This window comes from Eucalyptus grandis, chromosome 8 (genome assembly GCF_016545825.1).
Source record: "Eucalyptus grandis isolate ANBG69807.140 chromosome 8, ASM1654582v1, whole genome shotgun sequence".
In the NCBI taxonomy this organism is placed as follows: Eukaryota; Viridiplantae; Streptophyta; class Magnoliopsida; order Myrtales; family Myrtaceae; genus Eucalyptus; species Eucalyptus grandis.
In genome coordinates this window covers 68,363,591-68,384,969 of record NC_052619.1, presented here as the reverse complement: position 1 = coordinate 68,384,969, position 21,379 = coordinate 68,363,591, and the positions used below count along the sequence as shown (strand labels likewise).

At 41.3% G+C, this 21,379-nt stretch overlaps 1 protein-coding gene and 1 pseudogene across 1 annotated transcript; both read right to left on the bottom strand.

Moving 5' to 3' along the window:
* Positions 1 to 1,552: 1,552 nt before the first annotated feature.
* On the bottom strand, positions 1,553 to 13,930 carry LOC120287475 (annotated as a pseudogene).
* A 3,669-nt stretch (positions 13,931 to 17,599) lies between these two features.
* Positions 17,600 to 19,531, bottom strand: LOC104415772 (linamarin synthase 2). Its single transcript, XM_010027127.3, has 2 exons — positions 18,876 to 19,531; positions 17,600 to 18,712 (listed from the first exon to the last, which is right to left on the bottom strand). The coding sequence occupies exons 1-2, from the start codon at positions 19,381 to 19,383 to the stop codon at positions 17,781 to 17,783; spliced, it is 1,440 nt and encodes a 479-aa protein (XP_010025429.2). The 5' UTR covers positions 19,384 to 19,531; the 3' UTR covers positions 17,600 to 17,780.
* Between the last annotated feature and the right edge of the window lie 1,848 nt (positions 19,532 to 21,379).

Here is a 21,379-nt window from a genome sequence, read left to right as displayed (position 1 = left end):
ATGACTCGGTCTTACCGTACATGTATCAAACGATAAATAGACTGATCTATAATCTTACATGGAGAGATAGTTCTACACAATATCCTCTAGAAGAATATATTGGGTAGGCCCAACACTCCATATGAGCGAATAATTACTCTATTCTTTGAGCGTCACGCCACTTGTCAAGAGATTTCAAACTCTCCTTTGTATTTTCTTCTCCATTAATCTCTCTCTCTCTCTCTCTCTCTCTCTCTCTCTCTCTCTCTCTCTCTCTCTCTAGTGTATTAGGAAATGAGAAGTGAAGCGTGAAGAAGAAGAAGCTACTATCACACAAGGAAAAGCAAGCAAAGAAATTGATGAAGATATAACAATAGATCATTTAGTGAAATGGAAATGGAAAATCGGGTTAAGATGTCGAACATATGTTCATTAATATGTCAATTCAAATGCAAGGTTCATTAGCTCACATCAATGAAATGGAGACAAAAAATTGAGTGTTAAGATGTTGATTCGGATGTGAGGTGCATTAGTTCACATTAGTGAAATGGAGATAGAAAATCAAGTTAATATTTTGAAACATTAGTTCAGATTAGTAAAATGGAGACAGAAAATGAAGTTAAGATTTTGAATGCAAAGGCTTGTAATTGAGCTGAGATAGGGAGGACTTTGGAGTCCCCCGTCAAGTGAGGCCCATCAAACATGTGGCAACCAAAGAGTACAGCGACCGTTTGAGGATGTGGAGTGCGGGACCTATCCAATTTTTGTTGTGAAGCTTCACTTGTCCTCTCAATATGTCATCCCATCTATCCAAGACAGTTGATTGGCTTTGCAATAGATTTATAAGCATGAGCAATGTAAGGAGCAAGGATAGGATGTGCAGAGTCCATTCAGCACAAAAGAAGAACTCTTGTAAATTGCAATGAAGGAAATGGGGGTATAGACGAGAGACTCCCTTTGTGTATTATTTTGAGCACAATGTGTAGTAGTCCCTTTGGTGTTTTATGCTTTCTTTCATCAGCCAAACAGACCCCGAACAAAGGGGAGTGCTGAGCACAAACTTCATGCTGTATAAACCGTGGAAATTGGTTATAGTTATAGAATTGAAGACACTCAAGCAAGTGAACGATTATGATTATGTAATTCTCCAATTCAGTAGTAGATTATTGACGGTTGGCTCTCCCTGGGGGTTGTAGGTTTCAACACTTGAGACCAAACCAAGTAAATCTCTCATATCCTTTATTGTTTCTCATTTTATTTCTTTGTTGAATTTATCTCCCTCTCAATTTAATTGCAAAGTTTTGATTGCCTTCCACAACGATATTCTTATGACACTTCGAGCTCTCTAATGGGAAAGATTGAATAGAGATCAAGCATAGACCGTAGAAGCAATAATCTCTTTTAACTTTATAGTCATAAAGAGATATTGCTATTGAGTTCGGTAAGGGAAAGTGGCTGGGCAAGCTAACAGATTGGAAACAAGAAAAAGGGAAATATGGAACCGCGGTGTTCTGAATACTTCTTTCGATATATTCTTGGAAGATATGAGAATATGGTGATAGTTCCCTTTAATCTAATCCTTCGAATGCACAACCTCCTTAATGAATCTGTTGAAGTCATTATACGATGACCCTCCACCACTGGCGGCTTCCACAGCTCTCTCCTTCCACTTCTGAGCATTCTCCCTCATCTTCTTCCCGCCGACTCCTTCCATCATTTCATGGACAAGAGCTTCTATTTCCCTGCGCCTCACGACCTGATTCACTTCCGTGCCAATCCCCAATTCCGTACACGCATACTGACAGTTTATCTGTTGCTCGGCGAAGAATGGCCTGCAAATGAGAGGAACGCCTCCGCAGATAGCTTCCGACTGAATACCCTGTTGCTTTTGCCCCATAAATAATTGTCAAAATGGCCAAAAGTGTATTGAGAGCCCTCAAAATTGCGATACACTTAAAGCTAAATATTGGAATTCAAGTCGGCGAAAGACGACTTACCTGATTCCGATGGGCAAATAGCAAATAGCCCTAGAACAAACGTTGAATTGCGAATAAATTACGAACAACACTACCTCACGTTAGTCTGGATGCAATCACAAAGAAAACACCCGATTTCCACGGCGTAAATGCCGATTGTTCTTGCAAAACTGAAATGGAATGCCTTCTTCTTCCTTGATGGAAATGGAGAGAAATTTGGTGCGTATGTTTGCCAACCTCTCCAACAGTTGTGTTCAGGAGGCTTTTATACGTCTCCGTGACACCCCTACAAATGGTGTCCTTCCATCGTACCGTATCAAGTCCAAATGGTGCGGTCCAATCGCACCCCATCATGGACGTACCAGCTAAGTACTACACTAAAACTATCATTGTTGACGGCAAGGTTGAATGAAGCCATTGCTCCAACGTCCTGAGCCCTCACATTCCTCTCATGGACAACCAACTCCAGAAACTGTAGTAGGGGCTTCAACAAAGCGATTGGCCCCCATGAAAATTCTAGCCTCCTCGTCATCCTTTAACAAAAGCCTGTTTGTTCTATCACTTTGCACTTTCTGCACAATTCCTAGCCTCCAGTGAGCACTTCAAGAAAATGGTCATGTTTTTGAGAAATATTGACCTCAGGCACCTGTTCCGATGCAGAAAAATTCCCTTTCTCATCCTCTTCCTCCTCAGTGGTACCACCCTCCGCCAAAGGAACCACTTTGACCCCCTTTGACTTGTAGGAAGCAATACTGTTCATTGATCTTGAATTTGTGGGCTCAGACTCAGACAATGCCAGCCTGGAGGCCCCTCTGGGACAGGAACACCATTTTGTTCGCACCAGCTAGCAACAAGTCCCGTCACACAGTAATTAGGAGTCAAACAAAGATGAGACAGCTTCAGTTGAGTTTTAGGACAGGTGTTGTGTTCATCACTAAACCATTTCTAGATCCTTTCATATGTCTGTCCAGAAGAAATAATAACTGGATCATGCATAAGCTGCAAGGATATCGGACACCTCAACTCTCATGGTGGAAGTGGCATCTGGCCTGATTTCCTGATTCTCGGCCTGAAGTTAAAAGAACTCAACCGACTGGTTGGTGAACAAGGAGTTGATCCCTGCAAATCATTGTCGTCAGAGAATTCACTCCTGAATAACTTCAGCTACTTTCGTATTAAATGTAAGAGATAAGCCACAATTGATTTTTTTCACTTAGCTTCCTCTGCACTAGCTCTTTCAATGAGTTTCTTTAGAGCTCTTCTCTCCGTAAGAGCCGCTCCAGAAGAGGTTATTCCAAGTTGAGTAGCTGCTTGATGGAAAGACTCAAGTTCATTATTATCATTAGAATCATTAAATTTCTTGCTGGAGCAATGCAATTGTTTCCTCGCCAACTTGCTTCTTTTGCGGATCAAATGAAAATACAACAGCCTCCAGTTCAGCAACAATCTCCAACATCTGCAAAAATAGAATATAGTGTCTGGTTCAGCCTATTTCCGTTTAAGCAAGAGGGACTCATGGACCATTCAAATTACTTAAAATGAAAATAGAAAAATACAACATGCAAAATAATAACATTCAATAAAATTGACCACATAGAAGGGCAACGAATTTGTAGAAACATATAAGTAATTGCCACAAAGAATGTTCCATTAAATCAATAGAGTAAAAGAGTAGGTCTCTCAGTGCCCCTCATCTGAAGCTTTGCTTACTAAGTAGATAAACAGCCAGTCATCAACGTATAAATCATCCTAGTTCCTCTCAATTTAGGAGAAAGATCTCCATAAAAATCAGCTTGATTTACAAAAAGAAGGAACTTGCCCCTATATCGATAGTAGTCTAAACGACTAAAAATTACCTCACAACTAATACACTGCGAGACTGTCTTCAACTCTTCTGAGGCTATCTGCAAGAGCAAACTGAGCCTTTTCAAACTAAAGAAGAACAGAATCCCCTGTTATTGCCTGCAATGGAAAATGGGTTGCTGAGAGAAAACTACAAAGCTTGGCACACGAAATCAAAACTAATGTAATGATCAAATAAAATAGGAGAAGAAGATAAGACTCATTACACAGAATGCCTCTTCAATCTCCCAAAAGAAACCTCCGTTGGAAGCCGCATAAAATTCACAATGCCATAAGATCACAAATAAGAGAATGGCATCGCCCAAAGTTTCAAGAAGAAAGTTACCAGGTAAAGTTTACCACGTCCTGAGCAATGCTGAAGCATATTTTTGGTTTTTTTTTTCCGGGGCCACATGCAACGAGCACAAAGCCTGAATTTGAGAGTTTCTTCTAGGCTTTGCAGCTTCTAATTCAAGTAAAATTGCCAATACTTTGCAATAAATTGCAGAGAGAATCCTACACATTTCTCCATGTAACCGGAAAAATGCAATTTGTCAAATGAGCCACCAAACTCTAATTGTAGACAAAATAATTTAACTTATCATAGTTCAACGTTAAAAGAGGGCACTGTGAGCTGTTTTTTGTCAAATTATTGACAATTTCAGAGTTACAGCTCAGATAGTAAACAACCCTCTTCATAACTAGGGCCTTCTAAAACTAGAACAAATCTTCAACCATAGTATAACAGGCATGATAAAGCTCTTTTCAACTTACTAAATAGTATCACCAAAAAGCCATGTAACAAGTATAAAAGCTACCCTATATTGTTGTGCCAAGAAAGTAAACAACTAATTTTTTTTCTGAAAGAAAGAAATAGTCTTTTAGATGGCTGAGAAAGTATTGGTACAGGAATACTGGCTTTGTCATAATATTGACTAGAGGCTTAGCTTCTAGTACAAAGATCACCTTAGAAATCAATTTTTTAGGCAAATTTTGTGCTTATATAATCCATTCATACCTTGGCATTGCTAGCTGCAAAATGACTTGCTTCAAGTTTACCATTGAAGGAGCTGATCGAAAGACCTTGCAGCGGGATCAGGCATGGATGGGACAGCTTACTTGCACTAATACCCAGTGGTTTGTCTGTACTGCTTCTTCCAATGAACATATGTGATGATGTGCTGATGGACGATGATGCTCTGAAGGCTGTCCAGTCTGATCTAGGAACAGCAGCTGTTACAGTGATGGCTAAATCCACCAATGCTGTCGATGCAAGCGCAAGGCTTTCTTATTTCTATAAGCATGAGAGCTGTGGGCAGTGCACACCCTGCAGGGAAGGCACAGGATGGCTCTGGATGATAATGGAAAGGTTGGGAATGCAAGGTGAAGCAGACTGAAGGGCATACAATATGTGCTTTAGGTGATGTGGCAGCTTGGCCTGTCCAGGGTCTCATTCGGCATTTTAGGCCAGCACTCGAGAGAAGGATTAGGGACCATGCCGGGAGAGAGCCGCTGAAGGCTGCCGCTTAGATTTATGCTCAGGTTTCTACTCTAATCTCTTCTCAATTTATTTCTTGTGCTATCCCATAAATAAGTGGAAAGCAATTATGGCTCACGTGTTTACAAACTCATGTGCTCTCTCTTCTTTCCTTTTTCTTTCTGTCATTAACTAGACTCTGTTAGATTACAGAGAGGCTGGTGAGATGATGATGGATGGGTCAAGTAACTGTAAATTTAAACCAGCAAGATGAGAAATGCGGGGTGCTGAAGGTCTAAATGTTGCTTTAGTATAGTTGCCAGTTCGAATATTCAAATAGGGAATACTCATTGCTTATATTTCAATATTCTTTGCTAGCATTTGGCAAATGGTGAGGCATTGCTGAGCTCAAGGGACAATTTGAGTCTGCTATGTGGACATTTATTCTTATGGTCTTACTTGAAGGTACATGGTTTTACATTTTTACTAAATTTTGTGAAGTTACTACTGATTTCTTATTGGTACTTGTTTTTGTCCTTTTTTCTCCATAGGTAATTCCCTTTGATGGCAGTTAACGTCGGACTGACAAGAACTACCCAAAATTTGGGTTGATGGGCGGATCTGGCTTCTTTGCATTTCTATTTCTTGCTAGGCTGCAGAGTGAAAAAACTCTCTCTCAATTATCTGAACCAGAGTTACATATTTTCATTTCATGTATTATGGGAACACTAAGGGTCTGTTTGTTTATGTTTCTTTTTTTTGTTTTTAAACACTTTTTCTGTATTTTTGTTCCTGGGAACAAAAAAGGAAAGAAACGCGTTTGTGCGTTTTGTTCCTTTTGTTCTTTTGTTCAGGAACAAAAAGAAACACAAATAAGAAACACAAATTTTGTGTTTCTTATTTGAAACAAATCTTAGAAACACTTTTGTATTTCTTCTTCTTTTTCTTCTTATTTTCTTCTTCTTATTTTCTTTCTTTTTCTTTCCCGGTCGTCGGCCTCGGCCATGGCCGGCGACCGGCCGACGAGGGCCGGCGGCCTCGCCCAGCCACGGCGAGGGTCGGCCTAGTTCGCCAAGCCACCGCCAGTCGGCGTCGCTCGGGCGGTGGCCGGCGAGGCCGAGCCTCGCCGGCCGGCCGGGCGAGCTCGGCCTTGCCGAATCTGGGCGAGCTCGAGCTCGCCCAGCCAAGGCGAGGCCGACCTCGCGCCGGGCCGGGCGAGCTCGATCTCACCCGATCCCGGGCGAGGCCGAGCCTCGCCGGCCTCCGAGGCCGAGCTCGCCCGGCTACGGCGAGGCTCGACCTCGCCGAGGGCCGGCGAGCCTCGCCGTGGGCCGGGCGAGGCCGCCGGCCCTCGTCGGCCGGTCGCCGGCCATGGCGAGGCGGCGACGGCCAAAAAAGAAGAAAAAAAAAAAAAAAAGAAAAAGAAAAAAAAAAAAAGGAAAAATAAGAAAAAAATAGAATAAATAGAATAAAAATATTAAAAAATAAAAAAATTATACAAATTTACCAAACGTGTTTCTGTTTATTTTTATTCCCGGAACAAATTTACAAACGCGTTTTTGTTCAAAAATTGTTCCCGGAACGTAAACATTTTTTTTTCTATTTTCCCAACAATTTTTAAACGAAAAACACAAACAAACGCACCCTCTAGCTCACATTTTCCAGAAAGTTGGTCAATAAATCCTTATATGTTATCCTCTTTAGTTGATTTTGCTTGCTTGCAAGTAGATGCGGGAAAACATTTCCCTTGAGATAGTATTATTGTGCGGCATGTCCACTGCAGTGTCTTGATTTTGAGAATGGAAAACCACATCTACGCACCGTGCATTTGGTGACATGTGGTGAATTTCAAGTCCGAGTGCTGACCGACTCAACTTGTCGGCTGCTACAAAGGTCTCTGTTCTCTGACCTTGTCTGTTGAGTGATGGCTGAGGTGAGTAGCTGTGTCATCTGATTTCTTTCTTTTGGTCTGAATTGGAGGCTGCGGGTGCATGAGCGGCTAGTCCGTAGGTGTCCGATGAACTCATGGTCGCGGATGAAGTTAGCATCTTGAATTCTCTCCTGTCCCTTGTCTCGGCAAAGCTAGGTTTCAGGAATACCTTTATTGGGCACTAAATACATCATAACTGTCGTCCAAACTCCTTTGAAACTGCTAAAACGAAGGCATACCCATAGGACATGGTACTTCATGCTTCCAAATGTGTTCCCAACGCCAGTAGTGTTCTCTTTTATTTATGACTGGCTTGGACTTGATGAAGTGGAATAGGTTGCCCTGAAACGATGTTTGCTCTAAATATTGAGATCATAACTTCTGGCGAGGATCGTCACCCTAGAATACCCTTCCCTCTTTCCTTCAATGGTTATCCGAGAAAGCTTGGATTTCTGTTCGTCTTATCAAATCATTTTGCTTCTATATTGGGCTTTCTGAGATCCTCTTGACTTGAAGAAAGGTAAAACTGATCAAATTTTATCACCTAACAATCATAGAACATTTGCAAATGTGTCTGCAAGGTTAATCTAGGCAATGTGTTGTAATCTCAAGTGCTTAAATGAGTCAGCACTCAAAGAGATCAATCTTTGCATCAAAGTAAATATGTTGAGTTTGTCTCAGAAAAGCAGTAAGCAAAATATAGATAGACGCGAGTTCTTTTGTACTAGCGGTTGCGACGCTTGAAAATCTCTATTTGAGCTCTTAATGATCGAAAAAAATCATCAAACAAACTACACAAAATTGATCGTGTCTAGACTTGCCGAAACAGTAGTTAATGTAGAAGGGTCATTAACTACACAGAAAATTATGGATTAATTTATTAACCCCTAACAAAAATAGTTTTCATTAAATTGCACCCCATATAGACATTAGAAGCATTTATATTACTAGCGTTAATTTAAAAAAATTTATAACTATTTTTATTTTATTTTATTTAAAAAATATTATTATTTTTAAAAAAAAAAAAAAAAAAAAAAAAACAAGAAAGAAGAAAGCGAGACCGGGCCGGGGGCAGGCCCGGCCCGGCCGGCCTTTTTTCTCTTCCTTCTTGTTCCTCTTTCCCATATGGGCCCGGCCCATTTTCTTTCCCTTCCGCCCGGCCCGGCTCGTTCCTTCCCATTCCCCTCTTCCCTTTTGTCCTTCACGATTTGCAGCAGGAGCACGGACAAAGGACGAGGGACAAAAGGTAGAGCGTCGACCGGGAGTTGGTGGTCGGGGCCAGGCCGGCCAGGAGCAGCTGGCATGTCAGAGGCCATGTGCGCCGCTGCTTAAAAGCGAGAGAAGGCCGGGTTCGTTTGCTGGGTTCGGAGAGAGAGAGAGAGAGGAGAACCGAGTGAGGGAGAGAGAGCCGCGAGTGAGAACCGCGAGCGAGAACGGGAGGGCTTCATCCGATACCTCGGCCGCGCGCGAGCTCCGCCCACGACTCTTTGTGGTCGACGCCATCGAGCCGAACCGGGAAGCCTATGTCCGTGCCCTGTTTCTTGCCCTGTTTTGGGCACGACGGCCAGAGGTCGCAGGCTCGCAGCCAACCCTCCCTCTCTCCGAATCCTAAATTCTCTCCCCCGCGCTAAGACAATGGAAGGAATCCAATTGTGGGCGGTCATATTCCGTGAGCGATATTACGCTTTATTCAACGCAATCCGCCGCAATGTTCTCTGATATTAAAATAGGAGCCACAGTCACTTGGTTTCAGAGCGGCATTGTTTGCAATAGCTAGTCTTCATGCAGAGTGCTACCAAATCAGCGCGAATCAATAGGCTTGTAAGCCTATTTTATGCCAGGGCCACATTTCCATAATCAAGATAGGTTTTTTTCCTTAACGAACCAACGTACATGTTTATTTTGGTATGATCGTAAATCATTTAATAATGATTTCAGGAGTAAGAGGTCTCAGACTTCCACAGCAAGAGCAATTCTCGATGCATGTTTAAAACGCTCAGTTAGTCTTTATGCAGAGTTGCCACCGATGCTTGATGTTTTCCATGAACACTCCACTGAAAATCAGTTTTGCAACTTGCGGGCAAGATGATTAAATGTAGCCTAGAACTTTCATCAATATCAAGAAAGCACAATATGTTCAAATAATATAAGCAAATCATTATAAGTAATGGTGTCAATATTTTACTCTGACTTCTCATTACAAAACCACATACCCAAGAAAGTATATATTACTAATGAAGATAGCATACACAGCAATAATTGACGATTTACCTGACTGAACATTAATAGCGCTTCATGAAGGTGGTTTTATACATTACTAATGAAAATAGCATACACAGCAATAATTGACGATTTACCTAACTGAACATTAACGGCACTTCGTGGAGGAAGTAAACCCTACTGCTCTCAATTGATCTCCTTGCATTCTTATCAGCAACTCAATTGATCTCCTTGTATTCTTATCAGCAAAAGTGAGAGAGCGCCCCAAACACACGGGTAGAAGTCAACGAAAGTAACAAATACGCGGGTAGAAGTCAACCAGTAGAAGTCAACGAAAGCAACACACAGAGAGGTAGTTTGGGGTTCAGTTTTTTCTGTTTTGGGGGTTTTTTCTATTTGGGTTTGTACAATTTGACTTTCTAGTTTCTACATAAGGGGGTTTGTTTCCGTGGGGCAGAGGGTTTATGCATAAAGAAGTGGTTTTTTTCTATTTGGGGGTGGGTTTTTCTGTTTGGGGGCACATCTGTTCTTTGGAAGAAGTGGTACAGACAAACCACCGGCTATTAGTGCAAGTAAGCTGTCCCATCCATGCCCGACCCGGCTGCAAGGTCTTTCGATCAGCTCCTTCAATGGTAAACTTGAAGCAAGTTATTTTGCAGTTAGCAATGCCAAGGTATGAATGGATTATATAAGCACAAAATTTGTCTAAACAATTGATTTCTAAGGTGATCTTTGTACTAGAAGCTAAGGGCTCTAGTCAATATCATGACAAAGCCAGTATTCCTACCAATACTTTCTCAACCATTTGAAAAACTATTTCTTTCTTTCAGAAAAAAATTAATTGTTTACTTTCTTGGCACAACAAAATAGGGTAGCTTTTATACTTGTTATCATAGCTTTTTGGTGACACTATTTAGTAAGTTGAAAAGATCTCTATCATGCCTGTTTTGTAACTTTTATACTATGGTCGAAGATTTGTTCTAGTTTTAAAAGGCCCAAGTTACGAATAGTGTTGTTTACCATTTGAGTTGTAACTAAAATTGTCAACAATTTGACAAAAAATAGCTCATAGTGCCCTCTTTTAGCGTTGAACTATGATAAGTTGAGTTACTTCTCAAAAGAAATCTAGTCCTCGAGTGATTGGCAGCTTAGGCTCTTTTTAGATCGTTTGGATCGTCGGGTGCTAAGCCGAAGCTTTGGAAAAAAGAAAGAAGCCTTTGATTACTAAATGGTTGGATGAATACAAATGAGGGAGAGAGCATCTCTCTTATACTTGAAGTTCTCAGATTACAACCATTGATCGAAATTTCATCTGGCGAACGAGATCATACTACCCAACCTACCAACCACCAACACTAATTGCAAGAGAGTTCTAAATCTCGGCGCAATTACTGTATCACCCGCCCTTGAAACACTCCGGAAGCTCTCTTGCAAGAGAGTTCTAGATTCAGCACAATTACTGTATCACCCGCCATTGGAACACTCCGGAAGCTCTCTTGCGGGAAACATGGTGATCTCGAGAACCTCCTCAAAAGTACACGGTCATTTAGCCACAAGAACCTCTTGACCATGACACGTGATTCTCTCTTTCCTCCAAGAAAAAACATGATGTGATTAGGGAGCACGTGCCAAGTGGGATCAAGTCTGATCAACAATACATTACTGTATTTTTTTTTTTTTTTTTGGTTGGTATACATTAGTGTATTGACTCGGCAGAACATCACTATGAGAAAACCCACTCTCATATCTAGAAGGATTTATGAAGTAAAGTTCACAGCCAGTCTAAATAATAGCCGGAAAGGATACCAGTACCGTGTAAGTTGTATTAGCAATTGACCATTCAATACATGGCGGAGTAAACTCAAGCATAACAAAGAATAGTTTTATAATAAATAACAATCACCACAAAATGCTTCTACCTCAGATGAAAATGAAATATAATTTTCCCTACATCTTTTTGTCTTGAAATAACTTGAAGGCATTATAAGGAGCCACAGCAAGAAGAATCACCAGTGTGCAATAGCACAAATTATAGGGCGTCATTATTGATGGATACAGAGAAGCAAAATCCAATGTCGCAATAAGCTTTTCATAGAAACCTGCCTTGGCTTCCAGAACCTGAAAAATCACGGACCATCAAGAAATACGAGTTATTTTTAAATTGTCACAGGCTGCAAGCGATGTAAAGTTGGTTTTCCTAAATATGCTCAGTGAGAACGACATAACTATTGGCTAGTGAGAAAAGGGAGCTATCGGCAGTGGTACTAAAACTATCTGGCAGTTTTCGGACAGAGAAGTTTATAAGACCAACTCAATGTAGCACCCTCATATGTTCCTTGCTCAGATCTTGCCCGTTTCATATTTGGGATAACAAGATTCTTCTGTTTTGCCTTCCTAAGAAGTTGGGAAAGCACCTGCAACAATGAATGGTAGGATTTTCCGAAATCAGCAACAATATTTAAAAATGAAATGATCATCAAATTAAAACCCAAGAATACACGACCTTAATGCTCTGCCCCCGGAAAAGAAGAAAAGATATGGGAAAACCGGTGACCCTTGCCATCTCCACGTGATTGTAAACTAACATCAGTTTGTCCAGCAACCGCTGTGGGAGATAAGCATCCTGCAATCAAAAGAAATGTTATCCAGCAATGCATTAGTTGCAAGAAATGTCTCCTAAAGCAAAGCTATAGTCAAAATGTAAATGGAGATACATGGATGTTTTCGACGGTACCTACACTGTGACAGACCTCATCTAATTCTCGAGGATTGAATGCAACACTCGAGGAAAAACAAGGTAGACAAAGCCATACACTAACCTCAGGACAACCTATCAAACGCTCTAAAGCAATTTAACTGATTCAAATATTACGTAATCCAGTCAAGCAATTTCTTAACAAGACCATGCATCAACAGGACACTTCTAATGTGCATCCTGAAAGCACTCTGTATTTCCACATAATTCCTGCTGGAACATAAACCAACAAACCATGATTTGACAAGCAGCTGTTATAGGCTGTGGCCAACGTTAATAAACAAAAAACTATATCAAAATGGAAATCCAAATAGAAAAATGCACTAGATCACACTAGATAGGATAAAAAAATGGCAACAGCATTTGATTTGCCTGTGGCTCGGAAGCGTCAAGCTCCACCCTCCTGCAGATTACTAACTAATTGTGGAATTATATCAAAACCGTACACACTACCCAGCCAATATATAGGAACACGTATGGAGCAAGGGTAATATATACTGGAAGTAGAAGAAAACTTCCAAAGAACGTCTGTACCTTCAAACAATATACAGCAAGCCACCTCCTCGTTTCCGCATTGCCATTTTGAAGATCCAATATAATTTAATGGTGAACATCCTCTTTCTGAATGAAAAGAAGTGCCATGAACTCATATAAGATAGTTTGGCTACCTCCAAGAAAGTGATGAAGGGAAATATGTTCAATTACAAAAATCACAGTTGATATTTATGCTCTTAATTAACTTATGAAAAGCCAGATCCCTAGAAGAACAATTCTTCAAATCCTACTAGTGGAAGCATCATATTGCGAATGAGATGGTACGACCATTGATGCATTGACCGGCAAATATTTTCTTCGACCATGCGTGTCACCAAAGCATGCAGATGAAAAGCATTGTCAATGGGACATGAGCTATGATAGGCTAATAAATATTGTGCTTCCTAGCTCACCATATAATAAGCTGATAATTGAAACAATTGAATCGACTAAATCTTGTGACCACTCCTTATAACAGTGAAGAGTTCAGTCAAACATAACAAAAAAATCTTTCCAATCGTCAAAATACACATTAAATTAACTTCTAAACATGTGTAGCCCTCAATAATAATCTTCAAAGATGTAAGGCTGGTAATGCCGAGGCCCTCACGAAAAAGCAAGTCTCAAAAGTAAAACTGTAGAAGAAGAGATCAGTCGCGGAGAAAATAATCCAGCTCCTTAGACTAACAATGCTTTTATTATTGGCAAACATTAAACATCTTATGTCATCACATTTCGTCATCAGCTCATCAAGCTATGAGAACAATGATACAAAGTTTTCCCTCATCATGAAGATGGTAGGTGAACCTTAAGCTGGAGCATAAGGGAACTCAGATGTGAACTTGTAAAGCTGACATTACAATTAACCTTTCCAATTATCTTTACAATATGTTATCCTATAACATCTTTCCAGGATGCACACCATGCTCTGATGCCCAAACAAAAAAGAAGTCCCTCAAACTAACTGTTAAAAAGTGATCCATTTTTGAAAGCTTTAGACTTTTTTTCTTTTTTTTGTGCTGGAATAACCGGTTTGCAGCCGACAGCCGCGCCGTAAACTCCCAGGTTACACTTAAGCAGGAGGACCCACCATCCCTGAGCACACTTAATACACCTAGCGTCTCCCTTGATTTTGAACCATTCACTTCTGAGCTGAAGATCAGCAGGATCTTATCCCGGAGCCACCGCGGCCGGTGGTAAAGCTTTAGACTATTCATGCTTAATGGAGAATGAAAAAAGTTGGCGGCAACAAGTAAGTACACATGCATGCAAGAAAATGTAAGAAGATTCTCAAATGTTGAACTTTCTGGTAGCAAGACCACCTGGGCAGCAAAAAGCAAAAGAAAAGTCAAGAATAGCGGCTGAAGGAGAACAAACTAGAAAAGTCTCATGCATGGAAAATTTGTGCATGGCAAATCTTGAATGAAAGTCAACAATGGCTGCTTGTCCATGAAGAAAGAATGATCTAGAGTACGTGGGCAGCCGAGAGAATAGAAAAATGAAGAATAATTGAAAAGCCACCAGAAGATGCGGAAGAAGTCGCAACAAGCAGAAGACAAGAAGCCAGCTAATTTATATTAATTTTGTACTCAATGTCGGTGAAGGATGGCGGTGATTCACGCCTATAAATAGGAGTTGAGGTGTGTGTTTTATGTAGCATAAAAAACCAGCAATACTCCTTCCTTTGTAATACAAATTTTTATAATAAAAGTTCTTTTTTTTACTCATACTCCCTTGCCATTATAGTCCACTAATATCCACCCATGCTTCACACATACACACTTGCGCGCGCGCACATGCTTCCGCAAACACCAACACTAACGAAGACATTTCAATTACCAGTTACTGCAGAAACAGTACAGAAACTTTTCCTCCTAGCCACAGAAACTACCTTGCATCTCGATCACGCATATGCCAAATGAAAAAAACAGTCACCACAGAAGCAAATGCTGACCTAAACTTCAGCAAGAGATTGAAGCTCACCTGTTCAGAAAGGAAGTGTGCTGAAACAGAGTTCATTGAATAAGAACTCAGTTTATAATCTCGTTGCATAGCCTATCACAAAAGAGAAAACTTTGGGTTATCCATATATATCCTTCGAAAAGAGCGAGGTACTCAGGTAAAACCTCTGGAAACCGTACGTAGAACAAGTCAAATTGAACCCTCCCTTCAATGGTGACTTCTTTACTTTTCCTTGTTCCGTACTGCCTGCGATACAAAGAGGCATTGATGAGCCACACTGGCTAGTGACATCAACTCCTGCAGAACTGTCACAAATCCTGCAAATTTATATTGATAGGCCCAACGAGTTAACTAAGAGGATATCGACCATAATTTCATCATGATTATATTCTTCAGGAGTATACGAAAAAAGATGAATAATGTGATCATTCTGCTGTTTAATGCCGAATTGGCAAAGCGCTAGAGAGATTCTATAACGCACGATGAAAGTCAAAAGATATCGTGACAGCAGTGCTCCACGAGAACGAAGGAAGCAGCGATAGAACCCCTCGAACAGCAATGCTTTACACGCTTAAACACATCACATCTCACCCGTGCCAGAAATCAACTAGGGTTACTCAGCCAATAGATATGATTTCTAATTAACACAATTTCGAATCTCAATCTCTCGTTAAGGAATAATTATACTAAAAAAGCAAATAAAACATAATAATAAAAGTAAAATAAGGTAAAAGAAAAACTACCTAATTTCTCTTTTGTTTTCTTTCCAAAACAGGGCTTGGCTGCTCACGGTGGGATTGACCAGTGTGGCGGCGGCTGGGATCATGCAAAGCGAGGCCGAGTGCCGTAGTTACCGGCGGAAATCGCCGGAGAACCTGCGGGAGAATCAACAAAAGTCCACTAGGCGTGGCTCATGGCAGGCTAGAGATATACCAAGACTTGCTAATGGATGACTCGATTAACCGCTTCGTGGTAATAAATAGACATTGGTCAGAGCCCCCAGAGAGAATTGCTGACGTTAATGTGGTGCGGTGGCACAAGTCTGCAACTTCTTGAAGGAAAAACCGCCTTACGATCCAAAGAAAATTTTCTTGTCTTCTTGCTTTGACCAATAACAAGCTTTGCTGATTCCTCAACTTTTTGACCGTGGACTTCAAGTCAGTGAGAAGCACGGCTTGGACGGTTAACGATACTCGGCCAGGCGCGTCACGAACGGATACGGTTGCGGTGAGGCTCGGCTCAGCGGCTTCATGGATCATAGGTGATGGCTTGGCCTTGGGGACGTCGCTGGGGGTGGCAGCAACTGTAGGCTTGATGGCGAGACCTCGGACGTGATTAAAAACCCGCAAGAAAGTGAAGCAAAATTGGCAGAGCAAGGGCTGCGAGCGCTGGGATCACCGGAAACCTGCAAATAAAGAACAAACGACTGGACGGCGACTGGATTTGGGACTGAGGCTTCTCGGGTCAATTGATCTCGCTTGACCTTCTTTTCGGATGGTGTGCTTTCTTTAATGCATGACTCCTCTCCACGTTTCCTCCTTTGACATTCTCTAGTGCGTCCTCTTCAATGTGCAGAATATGTGTCACCTTTTTTATTCTCCTCCCTCTCTCTCTCTTGATAAAAGCATCCGGATTAACCCAAGAAATAAAAGAAACTCCCACGATTTATCCTCTCACTATTCTATGTAGCCCTCGCTTCTCTTTTGCGGAGAACGTGTGTTCTCTGTGTTGCGGCCGTGACTCGCCTCTCTCTATTGCACTTTTCTCGATGCGGCCGCATGTGTAATCTATGAAGTGGCCCCCTTTTGTCGTATTCTCCAACGAGGTGAGCGAGTTTTCTCCTTGTACCTTCAGAACCTGCAAGAAAGAAAGAATAGAAAAATACTCTCTTTTTGTGGCCGTATGTATCAATATGCGTGGCCTCAACTGGTGAGGTACAGCGGATTGACGCGATGCTTCTGCTTCACGATGTGATGCACGGAGGTGTTGACTATCAAGCAAAGTCGTTGATGGATATCATCAAACAAAGCAGCACCGGCGCAATGGTAGGCGTCACGATCGACGGACGGCAAGGGGATCAATGGATTGTGGGAGGCTCCGCCAACCTTCTCTCTCACGTGTGTATCCCTTGATGTGTTTTTATCAATGGCCGTGTATTCTATTGAGCTCCCTGAAACCCTACGCGAAAACCTTTTATAGGCTGAAGACAGGGTTTTATTTTTTTTCAAATCGCATCCGCGAAGATTTTTTTCCGCACGCAATATCACTTTTCTTTTATTTTCCACATCTCCTAATTTTATCACCTAAAGATAAGATTGCAACCCGATTTTCTTAAATTCCAAAAATCCACCGTAATATTATTTCAAATCTCAATTTAGGTAATTCTTGTCATTAAAAGAAAACGGGCTCGGGCCAATTTACTTGCTTCGTGGGCTTAGTCCGACTCGCCAAATTAAAGCTTAGAACTACTAAATCAAACCCATTTGTCACCGACCCAATGTAAATGCAAATTAAGAAACAAATGCACCTAAAACTATATGCTATGCAATTAACTATTTTTTCTGGAATAAAATTAACCCCTAATTTTTTAATGCAATAAATGACTAAGCGGGTCGCCAAAATTTAGGTGTCAACATCAATCCTTGCAAAAAAGAGGGAGCCTCGAGAAGGAAAGACTCCAACTTTGACATCAGACACGATCATTCCTCGCAAAAAGAGGAAGGCTCGAGAATGAAAGTCTCCAACTTTGACATCAGACATGATCAGATTTTCAGAAAAAGAAGCAATGGTCCATCTGGGTTCTTGCATACGATGCTAAATACCAAGCAAAATGAAAGATAAAGAAAGAGAGAACACCATAAAATAATATACAGAAAGACTCCATCGTCGGCCACATACCCAAAGAGAGATAGAGAGAGAGAGCGAGAGCAAAATCTGTCGTATGCATATATGTATAATCGGAAGAATAGTTCACAAAATATATAGTTACTTAGAGCTGTGATCACATAACATGTGACTGATTATTGAGAATAAATTCATCATATAAGTATGTGTGTGTATATATATAATGGAAGATAGAGGAATATGGTAATAGTTCCCCTTAATCTACTCCCTCAAATGGACAACCTCTTTAATGAATCTGTTGAAGTCATTGTACGATGACCCTCCAAGACTGGCGGCTTCCGCAGCTCTCTCCTTCCACTTCTTAGCCTTCTCCCTCATCTTCTTCCCCCTAACCCCTTCCATCACTTCCCGAACAAGAGCCTCTATTTCCTCACGCCTCACATCCTGGTTCACTTCCAAGCCAATCCCCCATTCAGTACATGCGTAACGACAGTTTGTCTGTTGCTCGGCAAAGAATGGCCAGCAAATGAGAGGAACGCCTCCACAGATACCTTCCAAGGTAGAATTCCACCCGCAGTGCGTGAGGAAAGCGCCGACTGATCTGTGACTCAGGACTCGATCCTGCGGACACCAACTCGTCAAGAACCCTCTGTCTTTCACTTCCTCAAGGAATTCCTGAGGTAGAAGTGCAGAATCACCCTCCACAACATCAGGCCTGATCACCCACAAAAATGGGTTCTTGCTATTTGCAAGGCCCCAAGCAAACTCCTTCAGGTGTTGATCAGTCATGACAGTGACACTCCCATAGTTCACATACACAACCGACTCGGCTTCTCTCTGATCAAGCCATTCGAGGCAGCTGTAGTCTTCCTTCCACAGACTGGACCTGAAAGACTTGACTGAGCTCGAGGGAATATCCTGGATGAGCAATGAAAGGGGCCCGGTACAGTAAATTCGAGGGGAAATGTCTGCTATTTTCTCTAGTACTTCATGCTCGAACTCATTGAAGGTGTTGAACAAGATAGCGGATGATTTCAGGCAATGCTGCGCTTCTTCTCCTATGAAGTCGAACAGGATGTCATTTGGGTCCGTGGTCCGTATGAAGCTTGGGATGTCACGGAGTCGGATGTTTCTCATGCCAGGGATCCAGTCGACAGGATCATCGAGCCTCCCGTTGTTCAGGAAGTCTTCATCTGTTACATAAAATATGTAGGAAGGACCCAATAAAGAAGTTTAAATAAGAGCAACAGATGAATGGAAATAACTCATGAAGGGAGAGATAACTAAATAAACAAATAAAGATCTAGTGAATCTATACGAGAGGAGCAAAATTGAATAAGTAAACAAGGGGAGTACCTTTGAATGGAACGATCCCTCTCTTAACAAGCTCTCTATACTGCAAATAACCCATGAAGCCACAGGCCGAGGTAGTCCAGAATTGAACCTCCGGGACTCCAAGCTCTCTCGCAGCTTTACTGGCGAAGCTCGTCACCCCATCCGATATCACACAAGTCACAGGCGGAACAACCTCGTCGCTATTGATCCTGGCAAGCAATTCCTTGAAAGGGCCCAAGCAGTTCTTCCGAGTCGAGTCACAAAGGGCCGGGGGGTCCTGTGTTGCATCGCGGTCCGACGGTGGGAGGCCATCTGGGATCGTCTCAAAGCGGAAGTTTCCAAGGTCTCGGAGGGAGTCGAGTCCCTTAGACCGGAGGAGGCGGCGGTGGTTGAACTCGGTGTTGACGAACGTGACGAAGACACCGCGCGCATGGAGGAGCTTGGCGAGCTGCATCATGGGGTTGACATGGCCCTGGGCCGGGAAGGGGACGCACACGGCGTGTACATGTGCATGGGACGAACCCATCATCGGTATCTCTCTAGAGCAAGATCAAGAAGTGTATACGGAGTGATGGAACTTGAAATTGATCTGAAGTCTGCCAAATCTTATTCGGTCGTCTTTTCAGATCTATACTAGATGCGGGAACGAAAGGTCATGCAAGTCGCGTCAGACGGGGGAGATGCGCATGTGTGAAATTTCAGCATCCAGCACATATGTTTATATAACACAACTTCCAGTGATTGGTGTATTTCACTTTCTTGCACCAATTGCAGAATACCTAGGGATATTCTGGGGTCTTGTATTCCGCCTATCCTAGATTCACGTCCGCGGAACCTTGGAAAGGTCATTCAATTTTTGATACATGACCAATATCAGTTTCCTAGCTGATGAGAGAATAACTGGATAGCATTCATTGTTTCCTATGGTTTCTTGCTTCAGGTTGTTGGGATTCACTACACAATCACAAAAAAGGGAAAGAGTAAAAACGATTGAGAAAATTTGAGATGTAAAGTTTTATCCGAGTTCATCATAAAGCTAGTGCTACGTTCAGTTGAAAATTCTACCATAATTAGTATCATGCATCCATGCCATTCTTTTGATGGGGAATATGAATCACACCTCAATATAGGTTAGAAAACATTGGATCTATGAAGTATCTCAATCATATTCTAGAAGTGTGCTCGAAACTCGGGCATGGAGTTGAACGTCGAAATTGCATGCACTTGATGAAGTGAGAATCAAGTTTCGTGATGGCATTTTCTAGTCTACACACATGTCACTCTTTGATCCACCCATGCCATGATTTTTCATGTAATTACTTTGTTAAGAAGTTAAGCACGAGAAGATATTTTCCGTTAATCTCTTGAAAATATGAAAGATCATAGTTCAAACGCATCCAATCGATTTGGTGATAAGAGTCACTTGCTACAAAATTATTATTTACACTTAGATCTCACAATCACTATGATTGGATGTATCCAAAACATCTCCATGCTATTTCTCGTGCAAACATACAAAATACTGCCGGGCGATGGTCCTAGTTGCGTCGGATACAACCAGGTCCATACATTAAGAATCTAGCAGTTTTATGGAATCTAATGAACTTCGCTACGTTTTCTGGCTGTACCTAGAACGCATCGAGCTGATCGAATGATGTTTCTCGATGTGGTTCGAAATCCGTCCTCGGACAACTTGATCATGGAGACAAGTCAAAAGGGCAAACGGTCACGTCTTTACGTAGCTTTCTTTACGTAGCTTTCATTAGAAGGGGAAGGAAAGATCTAGGAAGATGTCGAGGAGAGAGAGGATGTGAAAAGATTTAAACCATTCATTCGAAGTGGTCTAATCCGAATTGAGCGCGATGACTATGATCGGCTGCTACTATTGTCGTTATGTAGTTTGTAAATCATGGACGTTTGTAGCAATTTACAAACTTTTATTTGTATAATTCACTTGCGTTTTGAATTTACGCTCTTATAAAAAAAAATTACCAATCTAAATTAGATCGACTTACCAAATTTTGTCATATTAAATTAACCAGTAATTTTGGGCTACCAATTTGACTTACTTACTGAATTTTGGTTTCTGTTTTGTCAACTTAGCAATTTTTTTTTATCAAGTTACCGATTTTTATTCAACTTGGTTAACAATTTCTTATTTACCAACTCTTTTTAGCGATTACAATCTAATTTAGCGTGAATCTCCAAATTTTCTCATGTTACATTGCTTGCTAGTATTGGGTCAACTCCCATTGAGTTACTCATGGATATTTCGATTTACCATTTACGAACTTTTATTTACATTTCTCAACAACATCTTGATTTACCAACTCTTTAAAAAATTATTAACTTCATTTTCTTTTGATAAACAACTTTTGGTATCTTATACAACTTTTATTTATTTTATTAACTATGTCTTAAATTTATTGACACCTATATGAAATTACTAACTTCAAGTTAAGTGATTTATCAACTTTTCTTCGGTTAAGCTATAAACTTATTTGGGATTACTCTCATTTCAGTTA